Consider the following 18,203-nt stretch of genomic DNA (forward strand, 5'->3'; position numbering starts at 1 on the left):
CTAAAAATCAATATCATTTCCTCTTCAGATTTAATGTGCTACAAGTTTTTCTTCAATACTAATCTGGTCAGGGCAGAGCAAGAAAAGAGCTATCTTTATGTTTCAGCTGGATAAATGGAATGCAGAACCAGGTCAGAGCAGCAGGCAAGCGGAACTCAAAAGCTGCAGGGCTTGCCTGTGGCAGAAGAAAACGGAGATCAGCTGGGCGCTTCTCCCTCCTGCTTTTCATCACACTTTTGCTGCCACTGAGGCAGGGATGGGGGCATGCGCAAGCACCAGGCTAACCCCAAAGGGGCACCTACTGCCAACCCTAAATAGCAGCAGGAACAGACATTGCCATCTTCTGGGACAGTTCCAGCCTCACTCCCCCTCATGTCCTTCATGAGAAATGACAACACTCCTTATCTGTGGTGACATAGACTGACAAAAGAAATGCCTGACTGCAGATATTTTCAAACTGAGATATTTGCATGTGCGTCAGATATGAGTTTGTGAAATCTTCCACCATCATAGCCAGATTTTTCTAATCTCTTACCTCTGGATATTAGACAGTCAAATTCTGTTCTTGAGCTGAAGGTTGTTTACATAAGCCAAGGATAAATGTATTCTTAAAAGCTGCTCTTTCTGGGTGGTTTAGCACAGTATAGTGGTTGCATATCCATTTCACTTAGCTGATGCAGTATTCTAGCAGGAAACAGCAGCAGGAGACCAGTGTTATGCAGGGCATGAGCAAAAAGGGTATGCTTGTGAATACTGATCTCCTGACTGATGTAATCACTGTGATAAAAAAAAAAAAAAAGTAGTATAAGGCTCAACTCTTCTGCATGAAGTTAGATACATTCAGCACAAATCTAGTTTCTTCTGGGAGCTGAAAAAGGAGGAAGCTCACATGTCTGTGGAGCAGCTCTGTTGCCTTCCTGCAGTTTCTTGCCTCCATGGGATCCAGCACAGCAGCAGAAGCCCCAGCACTGGTAAGTCAGCGGGCACCACTTCAAGATTCATGACTGCCACAAAACACAGGGTGAGAGGGGATCCCTCCCTTAGCATGGAGATGCTGAAATGCCTCCCAACAATCTTGACACACCAGGTGCTGGGAGCCAACAAGTAAACTGAGGCTTCTGCATTTGCAAATTAAAAATAGTATTTTAGCTAAATTATTATATGTATTTTTTATTTATGCATAAAATCAATGAAACATCCTTAGGAGAAATTAATTGGCTCTGAGGTTATCATGGTACTTACCACACCTGTAACCCATTCCATTCCATTCCACTCTTTTTACTTCATTTCAGAATTTCATTTTTTTCACACTAACCTTTTAGCAACCTTGGTGCTGTAGCTGAGGTGCCCATCCCCATTTATGGCCCTAATCTGCAAGGTGTGAAGGCAGCAATATTGTGCCCCTGCCATAATCCTCTTGGCATGCATTTTCCAGCCTCAGTGTCCCTGGAGCTCTAGGCTCTCTTCCTCTCTTAACCCCAACTCTAGGCTTAATGGCATCTTGTCACTGGGGCTGAGTTTCTGATCACCATGGGAGCTCCAGACTAGAAAGATGTAGGAGCAGCAAAATTTGTGCTCTGTCAGGATTGCCTTGGCATGCCTTTTCCAGCCCCAGTTTTCTTGGAGCTGTATACTCTTTCAGCTCTCTGAACCCTAATCCAAACCTAACGGCAACTTGCCTCTGCTGCTGTGATCCCCATCACCATGGCTGGCTCAGATTCCAAAAGTGTAGAGTAAGCAATCTCACTACCCTGCCATGATGAAATTTCTTCATTTCACAAAATGAAATGAAATCTCACAATTTCAGTGAGTATCACTTCATGAAGTTTTGGTTCATTTCACTGTACTTCATTCCATTCCATTCCATTCCATTCCATTCCATTCCATTCCATTCCATTCCATTCCATTCCATTCCATTCCATTCCATACATTTAACTTCTCCAAAGAATTTTCATTTTTTTTCAATTTCATTTCACTTCCTTATATTTCCTTTCTTTGTCTTTTCACTTCATTTCATTTGTTGATTTCTTGTTTCATTTCCTTTCATGAAAGGAAATGAAATCTCACTATTTCAATGAAAATCATTTCATGAAGTTTCAAGTAATTTCACTGCACTTCAAACAGAGTACCTAAGATAAAAAATTGACCACAAATTCTAGTGTTTAGTTTTCACAGATCATTACACGACTATCAGTGTGGTAAATACATTGTACATCAACTTATGAAGAATCACACTCTGTTACTGTTAATTACTCAAATTTACCTTCATAAATATGAACAGTGGGTAGTTTCTCTTTACAAGCTCTCTACTTGATCTTTAGAAAGCTCAGCTGAAACACTGAAATACTATTTTCTCAGGCTCTAGTACTTCCCTTCAAGCTCTATCCAACAAGCTGCAATATCAGATCATGTCCTAGTTGGTGGGGAAAAAATATTTCACTGAGAATAAAATTATATAAATAAGATCCATTTAATTATTCACTGAAGGCTCAATATACAGAAAACATTAAAATACCAAAAGTTCTGAATGGCAATCATAAAATATGCTTTAAGAAGATTCAGTGTAATGACATCCATCAACAATTTTAGCAGAGATTTCCATACTGTGACCAAAAGTGACCTACTTGGAGAGCTTCAAATGCTGAATCCCTTCAGTATTTCACAGCTTAAGAATGTGGCTTCCTTTGGCAGCCCACAGACACTGCCACTGAAACCAGTCTCCAGCCCAAACAGTCTAGTGGCTGAAATCCATCTCATTCTCATGTCTCTTCAACTCATCCCTGCAATGGCTTTACTTGGATGACATTTACTTTTGTCTCATTGTATTTACTGCTGTCATCTACTTGCTCAGTGTCATCACTGGTGATAATAAAAATGACAGAGGAAGAGCTGAAAGTCACTTTCTTCTTTGGCCTGTCCCCTGCTTTCTGAGACATAACTATTGGTCGTATTGGTTTGTCACTCCCTGTTGCTGGTGTCTCTTTCATTGTCCTCTGGAATCTCATCAGGCGAAAACACAGGAGTTGCAAAAGGCAGCGTCGAAACTGCAAGAGAGAATAAACAGAATGATGCCCAGCTTCCTAAGCACTCACTATCACCTACAAGCAAGTGAAGGGCACAGTACAGTAAATGACTCAAAATAAGAGAGTTCTGCATATTTTCTGAATTAGTTTCAGTAACAAAACATGGTGCCTTTGTAGTGGGCACTTTTTTTTCTCCGCATCTGAATAGGATCACCAAGCCAACAGAGGGCACTGAAATGCAGCTGAGTGATTTACTAGGTACAAGATCTGCAAAAGACAAGAAGACTAGGATCCAAAGTGTGCTATAGGTTTTGTTTCCATATTCAAAAATCACACATTAGATCCAGCAGGGAAAGAATATTCTCACAAACACTCCACAGGAGGATACAGAGGGAAGGAACAAGGTGAGGAAGGGGATACAAAGGGATGTTTTCTTCTTTTAAGTAACTCCAGGGTCTGGAATCTTAACAAAAGCATTTAATGACATAGATGTAAAATGAAATTTCAATGGTTAGCAACACAGAAGTCAAATGTTCCCATTGAATATGGATGGAACAGAAGTCTTTCAGCCAACTAGAAGCTACACGTGACACAGGAAGTCTGTTCTACTGTGTGACTAAATAATGTGAGGTATACAGTAAAAGGTCACACCAGCCCATAGAATGGAAATTTGAGTAGTAGCACTGTATTAATTCTCTAATTATGGTCTCCCCTTCAACAAAACAAAGATCCAGGTATGAGAGTTAAAGGATGCATTAATTCAGTAGTTCCATGTCTGCACATATTTGATGCTCAAATTAGATCCTTTGGGGAAGAACTCTGGTTCTATGAGAAATAAAAGGGCAACTTCCCCTTTGTTAATAGCCTGTAACAAGACTTGCCTGGAACGTATGAAGGAGACTTCAATCAACCATCCAAAAGATAAAAAAAACCAAAACAAAAACAACAAAAACCCCAAACATAACAAGCATCCAGGAGCAGGTGGGAAATAATGCACCTTTTCTCTGAAAAGAGGGTACGACATCTTTTTTTAATAGCCTTCCATTTAGCTGTGTTAAGGATTACTCTGTATAATCCTGCATGGCCAGTGCCTCCATTTTCCCAGACATCATGCAAGAAGCAATCTGACATGCCAAGTTGGAACAAGGTTTCACTGCGGAAAATTAATCCTACTCTGACACAGGGAAGGCAAAAGGTGTGTCTTGTTGGGAAAGGAATCTAGCTAATTACAAGATCTCATAGAAGGATAATCTCAGAGAAAGAATGGTCATGTGGAAGCCTTGACAACTTCAGAGGTAATGGTCTACCTCAGAGTAGCAACGAAGTTGGTGCAAGCATGTTAGAACCAGGTCAGATAAAGAAAGGCTATTATCAAGAACTTGTTTTAGGATTCCTTCTGAGGGTAAAATAATTTTTTTAAAAAAGCAAAAATACTATCATTTTGGTCCTAATCTAGAATTAGAGGGTAGACAAAAACACTTCACAATGCATCAGCAATAAGCATGTTCAGATGATTGATACTTATCCTGACTGGGTCTTTACTGGCATTATATCTGGTACAAGTTTGATTTGCTGCTTGTATCAGAACCATAAAATGTTTTTCAGGTAAGATACCCAGCCTGACAATTAGGTACAGAGTCAGTGGAAGTGTATTTAAAAAGTCACTCTGTTAAAAAAGCCTTTTAGATCGTGACTGTTGTTAGCCTCCAATATCCAGGATAACTCTGATATTGTGCAGCCGTGTAGCTGTGGATCAGCCTGCTGTGAAATGAGCTGTGGGGGAAGAATTGCAAGATGCCACATTGGAGGCCTCCTGCTTTTACTCAGGAAAACATTTAAGCTCCCCCTTGCCCTTGGTCCTGACCTGAGCTGCACTCAACCTTTGCTTGGCTGTCTGTGTGGCTGATTGGACCCACTGACTTGGCTGCCTTGTCCGTACAGGCTGCTGCCTGGACACTGCAACCCAGTGTAGGAAATCACAGAAAATTCCATCTCTATAGTGGGTTTAAAGGTAAGGAAAACTCAGGAAAACCCCTCCAGCAATCATTCATGGTTTTTACCCTTTGTAAAGGAATTCTATTAAACACCAAATATCTTTATACAACCTTGGTTTCAGAAGTTTACAATGTGCACGTTACACTACCCGTTTCAGTCCCTGTGTTGCTATAACATAGAAGTCAGAGGCAAGATTTTTATTCCTAAAAACAGACACTGATTATTCTAAATTTCCTCTGATGGAGATCTACTGTGGTAAGGGGGTGATTCAGATGAGGTCTTCTAGCAGCAATCCATTTCACAGGTAAACTGTCAAAACTAGACATTTAAACTCTGACACTGTTTCCCATCCCTTTCATGTGTATTTGAATTTAAATATAAGCAAATTAAATTTCTAATCTGGTACTATTAAAGCACCATGAGGGACTTCATTTCTTCGAGATTGTTACCATTTATCACAGCTGTTGAAATTTTAAAAAAGTTTTTCAGGTTAAAGTATATAAGACCTACATTCTACAATCGTGACACTGGCTACTAATAATTCAAACAAGAAAACCTTTAATGTACCTACCTTTCTACTCATGAAGATATAGATAACTGGATTATAAGCAGTGCTTGACTTGGCAAAGAAAGATGGGATGATAGCTACTGTTGGAGTTACAAGGTTGCTATAGCCATATGTTATCAAGAGAGAGACCACTGCATAGGGCATCCAACAAATAAGGAACGTGGAGATCATCAAGAAACACATTTTAGCCACCTTCTTTTCATATCTTAGAAGTTTGATCACTTGAACTGTCTGGAAATCTTCTACACAGCGAAGCTGTAGAGAAAAAAAATTAGTAAAATAAAGTAGCTTTATGTTTTACTTGAACCTGAATAGTTCCACATTTATTTATAAGTAACTGACTCACTCTTTTAGTTTAAGGCCCAGGCACCATACACCTTATCTTTTAAACCATAATTCTTCTGGACATTTACATCATGTTTCTCAGACTTTTATTCTCTACATTAAGTGTAAAAATATAAGCTGAGAAAAAAATAGAATAGCCAATCTACTAGAAAACAACAAATCCAGATATGCTACAAAGCATGCTGCAGTTATAATTATTTTAGAAAAATAACTAGCCCTTGGCTATTGCATAAGCAAGTTCAGTTTGCATTAGTGGTCCTTTGTCTGATTAGTTAGACAGTCCTCTAGATTTGTGAAAAAAAAATCTTTAGAGAAAAGACAATTCATAAATAGATTTCTCTGTACTGCTTTGTCACATAGTTTGTCGCCCTATAATTATGAAGTCTCTAAAGCAGAATACCAGGCAGCAGGTTCCCATGTTACCTGAGTCATAAAAGAAGGAAAAGATAGGACATATACTTGAACATACTTCACAAATTATCCACTGTGCCAATACTGTTGACCATAAACTTGAATGGGTCCAGACTAACTACCCACAAAATATGAATCATTAACACTTTCTCATACAAGGATTTGGACTGAATTTTCAGGTGAGGATTTGATGTGGATTAGTAAACATAAGCAAGTTCCCTACTTCCCCCCAGTAAAACCACACAACAAATAGACCTTAGTAGCTCTAGGCTGGTTCTCTCCCAATCCTATAACCTATCTAGTGGTACCTGACATAGATGAACATCAAATACTCAAAAGTTTAAAGTAAGAGTGCAAATTTGGCTTGGATCCAACCTTAAAATACAGCCTCAATATTTTTCACTGATAATATTACATCAAGTGAAGTCTTATTTGAACTAACTTACCATTCTTACTGCATGCAGAATATGGCCATAGCAATAGGCCATGATCCCAACAGGTGCTACAAGACAGCCAAGGAAAAAAAGGAGCACAAAGGAGGTATCATTGGGGTCTTTTGACTTCCAGTCCACTGAGCAACCTAATCCATGAATTTCCAGTGTGTATCTGTTCCAGCCCAAAAGAGGAGCTCCAGTCCAGGCCAGTGAGTACAGCCAGATGTATGTGATAGCCCGCCAGGACCAAGAGAAGTCAATCACTTTTGCATGGACCACCCGAATGTAGCGTTCATAGGCAAGCGCAGTGAGGGTCATAATTGAAACAATTCCTGTAAAAAAAAAAAAAAAAAGAAAGAAAATCAATTAAATTATTCACAAATACTGTAGACTGGACTGAACTCCTCTGGATAAATGTTTCCTTTGCTAGCAGGTTAATTCAAAATGACCTGGCTCATATTATGAATCTAACACCAATAATATTTTTTGTGCATTACTAACTAACTGTTAAGCCAAACAGAATCACCAACTTCAAACTACTCAGAGAAGGACGTTGACATCTGATCCATGATATACAATGGCTAACAAGTGGGACAAGGAAAAAAAGAGACCAAGCTAATACTTCTTCCTAAACATTACTTCATTAGTGAGGTATTATGGTCCAAGGTTTGGGGGTCTTTCTACTGGTAGTTGCTGTAGGGTTTGTTGTTGTTACATATACACTCCTTTGGGGTTTGTGATTTCCTTTTGCTGCCGTTGTTTAGGGTTCTCAAAAGAAAAAAACTATCATATAAAACAGATAATCATCCATAAAGAAAATCTCTTAGAAACTTAGTGAATGTGAGAGTTGAGACTGGAATTAAAGAAAGCGTTCAGTAACTGAAAGCAGAAATGTGCACCTTTAATGTGAACAAAACGACAAGAATAATCCAAATTTATTTCAAGACATCATGGAAGTCTTTGCATTCCAAGAAGAACCAGGAAGGCAAAGCATTATATTGCTGAAGGTATCCCATCTGAAAGAGTATTCCATTATTTTGAGTGCCCTTTCCCATATTGCTGCTTTCATAAAAATATCAATCCTTTTATATTTATGCACTCTATTCCTTTTCTGTCCACCTCAAACCCAGTACATGTAATGAGAGAAATCACACATTATCTTCAGCTCTCAGTATTACCCTATCCAGACACTTTTGTAATTTCATGAAGCCAAGGCATTTCTGTCTTGATTAGAATATAAGGATTTCTACTTCAATGGTCTGTAACACTTGATGATCAAAACCCAAATTGCCCATCAGGCAACTGCCAGACACCTGAAATGTGTTATGATTCAGTCATCAATTCAGGCTCTTAAACAACAAAAGGGTGTATTTCACAGCACTCTGTGAGATTATACAGATATCTGTGTCTAAATCTGTATAGGTTTTATCTAATACAAACCACAAGTAGTTTTTCATGCATATGCACAGCACTTAATTTCTCCAAGTACATTCGTATGTGCCATAACATGCATGTATACAGCTCTAAGAAGGTTAACTCTGCAGATTTCACTACCAAAGAGACAACAACCATTTTATACTCAGCAGGAACCTGATCTCACTACGAAAAAAGGATAAGCATTTATCGAAGATGAATTAACAACAGCACAGAAGCACCAGCAACATGGATTTTAGGAACACAACTAAAGAGTAACAAAATCTAGAGCAACACATAGCCTCTCTGTAAAGGTATTCAACAGCAAAAGCAGTTTATTATTAACCAAGTATGTCACAGTAGGATATCCTTTAGGATTCCAAGAAAGTTACTTTATGCTGTAGTTATTGAAGGATTTCCTTTTTATAAGAGGTGAGCTTAGAAAGCTTTCTTGATTAGGAGAATTACCCACTCTAAAAGAAAATGCACCACACTCTTTCATCGATGTCTTTAAAATGGAACACTTTGTAAATGTACTCTTTTTCTAGTTATCTTTAAACCTGCATTACAAAAAGATGTAGACTTTGTTGGCCATACAGTAATCTTTCACATTTAGTTTTGTGAGATTTTTTTCCTTGCATAAATAATTGCTGTAGAATTTCACTGTCATAGTTTGGAATCAGACTAGCAAATGTGGGTCAGAAGTCTTCCAAAGACCGAAGGTTGGGTTCATAGGTAGGTTTTATGTTGTTGTTTGGTGGGGTTTGTTGGGGGTTTTTTTTGGGGGGAGGGGGAATGAAGTTGAAAAGTAGTCCTTCATGCCCTTTTTTGTGACCTAACATGCTGAAAATACATTGAACAATGTGGATCTAAGCAAAATATTAGCAGGCATTGGAAAATGACTACAGGACTTTAGAGGTACTATTCCACACTTATACTGGCACAGGTAAGGGCTTTATTCAATCAAATACAGTCTTCTTCCTGAAAACAAGGTAAGGCAACAAGTTCCCTTCCATTTCTCTTACTCAAAGATTAGGAATTACAGAACTTTACCTGACAGTTATATTAGTCAGCCACAGACATGTTTATGGAGGAGAATCATATCACTCAGCTAAAGGCTCAGTTTGCTTATTTAGTGCACTGCAGCTTTCTCTGAGCAGTGAAGAGAAAGAGCAGCTCCTCAGGAGGATGAGTCACAATACCTAAATTAACTTTTTGCTTCTTACAACCTTCCTTCATTGAACGGAATTCAATGACTAATGTCCCTGTGTGGTCTTAATACTTCTCCATCCCTTTTATGAGTGCTGAATTCTAGCCATGACAAATTCATCAAAAGCACACATGCTCGGCTGAAAGTACAGGTGTTCACAAGCAATAATTTACTGAGTCCTTGACATTCTCAAGGAAGTCATAGTGTCTAGACGGACACGAAAGAACCACACTCACGCAGTCAGGTTGTAAGAGCAAAAACAGAGGCGTTTATTTCTCGATTTCGATTTATATAGTTTTTGGAGTCTGACCACAGATTGGGCAATGAGGTTGACACTTCTCCAACCCCACTCGTCAACCTAGATGTCCATCAACTATCCCTCCTCCAAAGAGGAATGCACAGTTTTCAAAACATCACTTCTTGTTTACCTAAAAGTCCTGAGAAACTCCAGTACAAAAATGCAAACATCAGAAGGTTGAAAAGATCAGGGTGACAGTCATAGGATGCTCAACATCTCTAAAAATCCGTATGTGCACACGGGCATTCAAACAATGTTCTATCAAGCCCCATTCAGTCTGAAAGCACCGCTCTTGAAAGACATACTTGAATTTTCCTCCCTGAACTGTAAACGGGACCTTAGGCAGCCTTTTAGACAGTATGCACCAAAATGCAAATCCCTCTTGTGTTGGCATTCAAGGAGTGTTTGGCAGCACACAGGCATGAGGCAGGAAATGCAGGTCACAGCATAAGATATATATGATTTATGAATGCATATGGCTCCATTTTCTATGTTTCATTCTGCAGTCTAGTGCAGAGGAAGGCACTGAATTTTACTTCCCTCCCTGCCCCCACTCCTCTACAGGAGCTTTTCTGGAAATTATTAAATTTCATCCTGAGAGAGCTGCGTATTTTAATATGATGAAATGTGTGCTGATTAAAAACCAAAATCTGTTACAGAAAGCCATCATGGTTATTGTTTGGCTATTAGCCCCCCCCCCTTAGCAAAAATGCACGTTTCAAACCAATTTCTACTTTTCATCTGAAACATATTTTGTTATGCTTCTTGAGGTACTGGAGAGCTACATATTGTGATTCAAGGCTAAGACCCAAGATTCTGAGGGTTGATTAGCTCCACCAGAAATTCAATCTTTTTAACTCTTTCAGACTTTACTGCCCAGTGTTTACAGAGACTGCATGTCTGATATATAGATTTTCATCTCAGACAATACCCCATCTGTAAGTGCTGATTATAAACATAAACACTCTTTGTGTTTAGGAACTCCAGCTAGTTTTAGCTCTGATTTAAGCCTGGGCAATTACCCTAGCACAGATGGGGTCATTTCCAATGAAGCTGCAGATAAATGTAGCAAAACTGAAGTGTCTACTTGTTTAAGGCACTAGTTGCAAATTCTATGTTGCAACTCCTTTTCTGCAGCAGCCAGCCACACAGAATCAGGGAGGAGTGAAAGCTACCTCTTTTTAATTGGATGTTTACGAAGAAAATTCTCATTTTTTCCATTTTGTAATGTTTTCCTACTGAAACACTGCATTTAGTGTAGATTTGATTACGTACCATATGTGATAATTATCTCTTCCCTATTCTTGGCTTTTCCAGGAGTCAGTTCTGGATACATCATTAAATACTTCAATATGCATAGTGTAGGTCATCACAAAGAAAACTGCAAAACACAGCTAAGCTGTACCTCATTACACCATACAAGGTGTGTAGTCTGACTTTATAATCCTTCATTAGAAGAAATATATTGCAGTGCCTTCAGAACTGAAGTGTTTGTTTCAACAAGGTTGAACAATCACAACAGCTTCTGCCCTCTCCATGCAAGAGCATATTCATATTGAGCCCCTGCCCCAAGCATGTCCTATAATTTAAACAGAGATGATATCAAATATTCCCAAAGACTGAGCATCTCTACAGAGCACCTGCAGTAAAATGTAGCAAATAAGATCCATTTCTGAGACAGACCATGGCTTCTGTCAAAGGCCATATTATTTTCTATATAAATTAATCCTTGCCCTACATTCAAGTGCTGAATGACCATTTTGCATACCTAATCACAGAAGAAAGCCACCCTTCTGCAATCCCTCTTCACCTCTTTTCACATCTGAAAAGCTAGACAGCAGCAATTTAGGAGAAGCAACTTCCTGTCCATGGCAAGGAAAGGTGTTATTGCACTCTCTAGTTTTGTACTATAAAATATATAACCAGTCTATTTGAATTCAGCAATTAGGCATTACAATGTTTTAGGCACCAGCTATGTATCACTTCTAATTTTTCAAGCAATTTTAACATCTGCATTCAAATCTAGGTAGGTGGTTTTTCACCACTTCTCTTAGACATAACAGACTTCAAGTATATTTTATATGTAGCTGTTCTATAAAATTATGGTGAAATAAATCACTTCTTCCAAATTCAATATTCCAAGCAATTAACTCACTCCGGAGGAAAAATAAATAAATAAAGCTAAAGCATGCTGATTGAGCCTCCAGCTATTTGTAACACAAGATCCTAAAACTATCTGCTGAGTAACAATAGAAAATGCTTTTAGTGAGATTAAATCAGTGCATTTAACATACATGGGTAATGCAAGAGGGTGGCACAGGACATCACTGTCACTGTGCAGGGAAGAGCCTTAGCTGAACAGGCTGTAACTGAAGACAGGTCCACAAGACACTCTCAAGCAATTAATCCTTACTTCAGTGTTTGGTGGGTGTGGTGGTGGTGGTATCAGCTCACCTTGAAACAAACAAATAAAAGAACCTCAGCTGTACGCAGGGTAGCTTTTCACATGGGAGTACAGTCTGTAAAACTCTTACAATTTTCCCATCCTCTAGTACACATTACTGGAATGGAGTATACACCCAGATTTCCAAATTGGTTTGGTAGCTCATCAAGATCTAGCTGCTGCATACCAATGGTAATTTGTCCAAAAGGGACATAATGCTTTTAATTAATTTGACATTAAAATCTGGCAGTGTTTTATTTTACCCTTACAAAAAAAGCTTGCAGTTAGGAAAGACAGAGGTCTCTAACCACACTTCAGCAACAGCAGCCTTTCAATTGCAAACAAAGTTTAATGATATAAAGCCTACCCCAGAGTACACCCTGACTATGCCATCTTCTGTCAAGAGACTGCCTCAGATAAAGAGTTTTGATGCCTGTTTCTCAAGACCATTCCTGTTATCAACCAGTTTTTCCACTCCTTTCTTCCTTTGCACAATTAAAAGAAGGTTTTAGACCTTCTAACACCTTAGACCAGTACTGGCCAATGGTTTAGCTACCACCACTTTTAGCTGAAGTGATTTATGCTTGAGGGGTTAAGTGTGTATGCTCCATGTGATAAGACCAGCTTACCTCAAAACCCTCAAGGCCTATTTCTATGTACAGAAGGTATTAAAGCAGACACCCACTGCCTGGGGGTGAGCAGTACACAAATTTCTCTTGTGCACATCAGGTTCTGACAGCCACAGTCATTCAAAAAAACCCCTTGAATATCTGTGAGAACCCAGCAGGTATCCACAAAGATCATGACACTCTGATCCTGTATTTCACAATTACCCTCTTACCTGAAGAAAGAAATTATCTATGTCTGCTAACCAAGACTTTTGGGTATGTTTAGCTGTCAGGTGTCTTCTCTAGAAACATAATCAAAAAGCTATGCTGTCAGTGATCGCCCACCTCCCAGATATGAGTTGTATTGCTAAAACAGATAAAGAGATTACACAGATCTCTACTACTTACAGCTTGGTTGACTACAGACAGGGAAAGAGTTAGAAGCTTTTCACATGAAGAGAGGGTGGCAGATGCAGTAGGGCCAGCGTAGAGCTAACTGCACACCTCCATAGAAAGGGGGACCTCATGGTATAAATACATCACTTAATTGATGTGCAGCTATCACATCACACCAAGATACATCACTTGTAACAGAATAAACACTGGAGCTCAGTGAAACAAAATTAAGCAGGGATTAATGTCTAAAACAGACAACGACGTCACAAAAGCTTAGACTAAGACCTATCAGGTAATCATTTATGTCGTTTTCCCTACACTAATATATGAGGTGCTAAGAATGGCTTTGTAGTAGAGAAAAAAAGCCCTTCTTGTAGCCTGTGCTGTGAAGACATGTACCTAAACTGTATCTTGACTTCAGACTCTAATGAGTAAAAGAAAATAGGGACTGTTATTTGTGTGACGAGCACAGACGTTCAATAGTCAAAAGGATCAGTTTTGCACTGTAGCAAGCAGGTCTCTGCACCTTCTAAAGGCTCAACAAAAACCTTTCAAGTCACAGAAGACATAGGCAGTAGCACAAACATCAGGTTCTGAGCTGTGTAATGCAACTCAAGAGCAGATGTTACTACATGGGCTTGTCTCACAATAAAGTTATGACAATGTTATAGTAGACAACTGTGAAGAACACAAAAACCAGCCATTTATTCCTAGACAGAAAATCTGTAGTTGTGCTGGCATGTTCTCAACTTACAAGTTTCAGACTGTGAACACCTGCTTACAGTGTCTAAGTTCTGGATCTTAACACCCCTCCAACCGCCTCGTGAAATGAGAAGCACTCAGACAAAGAAAATGCTCAATTCTTCAATGCAAAATTATTAGAAGTGTAGAGAGTGCCCCCGTATCTGTGACAGGGGAAAGAAGTTGTCAACATTATGTAATGAAAGCTACTGAAAATATAGATGCTAGCAGTTTATTTTAAGCATAAATGTAACCTATGTATTTAATCATACTGAAATCCTTAAGAGGAACACAGAAATACCTTGATTTTGGCTTTCGAAACAGTATGAGGAAAAGCCATGTAACAACACGTGAAAATTTAAAAAAAAGCTGCTGAATCATGATTTTCAAAGTGATTCCTGATTAACTACAGTAATTGGAAAGAATCTGATTTTTAAAATTTATTGAGAATTAGCTCTGAATTCAAAATGAAAATCTTATTTAGAAAATAAAATAAAATTTTAAAAGCGGATTTAATAATTTGTCCCAAACTTGTTTACTATCAGGGAACCTCTCATTTATAAGCCAACACATGCAGAGAACAACTTATACCATGTATTGGCTCTCAGGGGCTGATCTTCTGATTTAAAAAGATGCATAAAGATTGAAAATAAGACTGAACAGCCTTCAGACCTGAAGGGCTGGCACAGAAAGCTCACAAGATCATACACAAAAAGATCATACCCAAGAATGAAACCACAAAGCTGCAAATAAAGAGGTTTTGGTCAAATCATCTCAAATGAGCCAGACTGGGTCCAACCCCAGGACATATCCACACCACTAAAGGAACCTCACATGATCTGTTATGGTTTAATAGACTCCACGTCCATGGTATCAGAGCTACCACCACTTCATTATGTCATTGTGGCTTACTGAGCTACTGAACACTGCAAAGCTGTAAGTACACTGCTTAGTTAATGAGAATTTCACTTTTCAAAGCTGTCAATTTTGTATATTTTCTGATCAACAAATGTACTTTGTATTCCCAAAAGTTTCTGGGAAGAGCGCTATGCTTTCAGAAGCACTTTTAAGTAATGCACATGTAAGACTTCCATTACATTACTTTCCCTACCACCAAAACCTGAAGATAACAGGTGACTTGGGCTGTTATATACAAGAGAAGTATATTTATAAATATAATTCCTGATTAATCGGTGTCTTCACCACTGGGTGGGTGGGGGGGGGCATGAAGGGACCCACAAAACAAACAAACAAAAAAACCCCCACCCCCCCAAAAAAAACAGGAAAAAAACCCCAGCAAAAATTCCCCAAAGAAAAAAAACAAAACAAAAACAAATAAACAACAACAAAACCACAACCAAAATACCCAAACCCAAACAACGACAAAACATTACCAAACAGGAGCAAACAAACAAAAAAACCTTCAAATTACTGGTTTTTTTCTGTAAATACATTACAAAATGAAAATAGAAGCCATAGTAGCAATAATCCAGATAATCCACATGGCAAGTAGAGTATGATGCTACCTGCAGGGCATCATTTACAGTATTTTTTTTCCTCAGCATTATGCCTCTGCTTTCCCATGCAGGTGGGGAACCATTCATCTTCAAAAACAGGAAAGAACAATCCTTGTATTTCTAGATGAGAATATGAAAACAATACTGTGGAGGTTAAAATTAGACATCAGATTAGCATTCAATTATGACAGCCAAGACAAATATTTTCGATTGCTTTACATGGCAGCTGAAAAAAGTAAACTGAGGCATCATTCCTGAACATTAGGTCATGCATTTACTCTCCACTTCCATATGATCAACTACACACAAACACACACTTTTCTAATAATAATAGTAATTTTTTTTTTCCCCAATGAAGCACATTATGGAAGAGGAACATAGCACGACCAACCACAGGAAGATGCAATTTTGCAAACCACAGATGCTAACTTGACTACTCTCTAGACAAGGGCCATGAATTTGCCTACATTTCTTCGGGAAAAAAAATCTTAGAGAGATGCAGGAAAGCATCAACACTAAATATATTTATAGTCACAAATTATGTAGCACACCTCAAAATAAACAGAAATTAAAAGTCACATGTGATCAAGCAATTTCTTTGCCAATTCATATACCTCATTGTTTCTATTTCTACTATTTCAGAAGATGGTATGAGATTATTATAGTCTAGTTTTTCACCCTTACTGTGTATCTTATTTTTTGAACCTATATGGAAAATGTCTCCATCAAAAATAATAAGTATAATGTATAAGAGATAAAGGTAGGAACAGAACTGTACTTTACATCCCCTGTGTAAGATTAACATTCAGGCAGCATCTGTTTGGCAGACAAGTACTTGAGTTTCTCAAGAATTTGAACAGGCTGAGTGATTGAGACAAACCTATGCCAGCGAAGTTCCCTAGTACTTTCCCTGATACCAACAGCTACACAAACCTTGAGAACTGTGCACTGCAGAAATCATCTGGTACCAAACACTGCACAAACGATTAACTACATCCTGCACCCACTATAACTTTCAAGACATAAATTTTTTTCTGCACTATGCAGCAGTAGTCAAATCAAGCATGAGCAACCATGCACCTTGGCAGAGCAGCCCACCAAAAGCAGACCACAGAGCCATGTGAAACAAAGGCTATGTATGCAGGAAAGCTACAAAGCTTATTGAAGACTTTAATGTGTCACCCTAGAATCAATTTTCGGTGTATATACGTCCAGTAGGTGCACTGTGATCCACCTCTAATTTATACACCTCTTCCAGAAGAAGTATCTAACATGAGCTTTGGACTTCATTACTGGTTAGCCAAACATTTACTTTCACCACTAGAAACATGAGTCTCTTCTTTTGCAGCATCCTTTACTGGTAAAGAAAAAGCAATATTCCTTTTAAGAGGCTGCATGTACATAGCTGGACCACAACCTATTCTTCTGCAGACCTCTGCAAAGGCTATGTATTCATTGTAGGAAGGAAAGCAGTGAAGAGCTGATAGGTTTTGGAAATGGAAATAGTGTAAGTACTGCTTCTGCAGTGCCAAAATTTCACAGGAATCAGTGGTTTCCCAAAGCCCAACTGTGACACCGTTATGACTGAAGGATGGTACCCGAATTTCACATATGGATAAAGAAATTCAAGGCACTGCCACACACTGCGTAGCTTTATAAACAGACAATTCGCAACACTGAGAAGGCTGCTGGAGAGAAGCTTTTCCACCTGTTCCACGAAGGTGGAACACTGCTGACCCTACACCCAGCCATACGTGCTCCTTATCCACAGATTGCAGCGCTTCCTCCTATAAAATACAGTCGTTCATGCTCATGAATTTTGAGCATCACTCAGTCAACTCGAGACCTCTTCTAACAGCGCTGCTGCCCTTTTCCCTAAATGTCCCGCCCCACCTTCCACAGGCAAAGGCGGGAAGTCGAAAAGCTGATTCTCGAATAATTTCTCTCTTTTTTTTTTTTTTTTTTTTTTTTTTTTTTTTTTTTTTTTTTTTTTTTTTTGCTTCGGATCGTTTTCTCCAGCACTGTAGCCCTTTTCTTACCAAAAAGCGCCGGCTCCACCCCCCCGCCAGGGCGGCGACTGAACCCCCCCCGGGCCGGACTGCCCCGCGGGAGCGCCAGGGATGCGGCGGCTGGGACGGTTGGGAAGCGGGACGGAGCGGCTGGGGCCGGCAGGGAGCGGTTGGGAAGGAGGGCCGAGGCGGATGGGAAGCGGGGACGGGGCGCGGGCCCGCCGGTAGAAGCGGGCGAATAGGGACCCAGCAGGACAAGGAGGGACAGGCGGCGCCCGCGGCCCCAGCACCCACCGAAGAGGCTGTTGCTGAAGCCGTCCCAGACGCAGCCGGCGGCGTCCCACACCCAGCGGCTCCTCAAGCAGGACATGAAGGTAAGGCTCACGCCGAAGACGGACACCAGCAGGTCGCTGAGGCTGATGTTGACGAGGAAGAGGTTGGTGGGCGTGCGGAGCCGCTTGAACTTGTAGTAGAGCACCAGCACCAGCAAGTTGTTGCACAAGCCCAGCATGCCGATGGTGGCGACCAGCAGCGCCAGCAGCTCGTAGGTGCCGGCGCTGAAGAGGGGCCGCTCGCCCGGCACCTCCTGCTCGGTGGCCGCGGGCTCCGGGCGGCTGGAGGTGCCCGTGCCGTTCCCCGCGGGCATGGCTCCCGGCCGGAGCGGGCTAAGCCTCCCGGCCCGCTCCCAGCCCCATGGCACGCCGAAGCTCCGGGCAGGAGGAGGAGTCCCCGCCGCCTTCCCGCCCACGGAGGGCGCGCCCTCGAGTGGCTTCGCCCTCGCCTGCCCCGGGG

General features: G+C 40.2%; 2 protein-coding genes across 2 annotated transcripts in view; one reads left to right on the forward strand and one right to left on the reverse strand.

Moving 5' to 3' along the window:
- Positions 1–2,451: 2,451 nt before the first annotated feature.
- On the reverse strand, positions 2,452–18,128 carry OPN3 (opsin 3). The gene is made up of 4 exons (XM_066178869.1): positions 17,706–18,128; positions 6,789–7,108; positions 5,590–5,841; positions 2,452–3,044 (listed from the first exon to the last, which is right to left on the reverse strand). The coding sequence occupies exons 1-4, from the start codon at positions 18,055–18,057 to the stop codon at positions 2,775–2,777; spliced, it is 1,194 nt and encodes a 397-aa protein (XP_066034966.1). The 5' UTR covers positions 18,058–18,128; the 3' UTR covers positions 2,452–2,774.
- WDR64 (WD repeat domain 64) overlaps positions 18,105–18,203 on the forward strand; it is a 64,717-nt gene continuing 64,618 nt past the window's right edge. The window contains 1 exon segment of the mRNA XM_066178868.1: positions 18,105–18,201. Within this exon segment, the coding sequence (XP_066034965.1) occupies positions 18,105–18,201 (97 nt within the window).

This window comes from Chamaea fasciata, unplaced genomic scaffold, assembly GCF_029207755.1.
Source record: "Chamaea fasciata isolate MVZ Bird 193981 ecotype frontalis unplaced genomic scaffold, bChaFas1.0.hap1 SCAF_3, whole genome shotgun sequence".
NCBI lineage: Eukaryota > Metazoa > Chordata > Aves > Passeriformes > Sylviidae > Chamaea > Chamaea fasciata.

Bases quoted from the DNA above. Each gene is read 5' to 3' on its own strand.
- OPN3 (XM_066178869.1), bottom strand. From the start codon at position 18,057: ATGCCCGCGGGGAACGGCACGGGCACCTCCAGCCGCCCGGAGCCCGCG. The intron at 7,109-17,705 runs GTGGGTGCTGGG...TTTTTTTTACAG, and splicing joins CTTCAGCAACAGCCTCTTCG to GAATTGTTTCAATTATGACC. The intron at 5,842-6,788 runs GTAAGTTAGTTC...TTTTCTCTACAG, and splicing joins TTCTGCATGCAGTAAGAATG to CTTCGCTGTGTAGAAGATTT.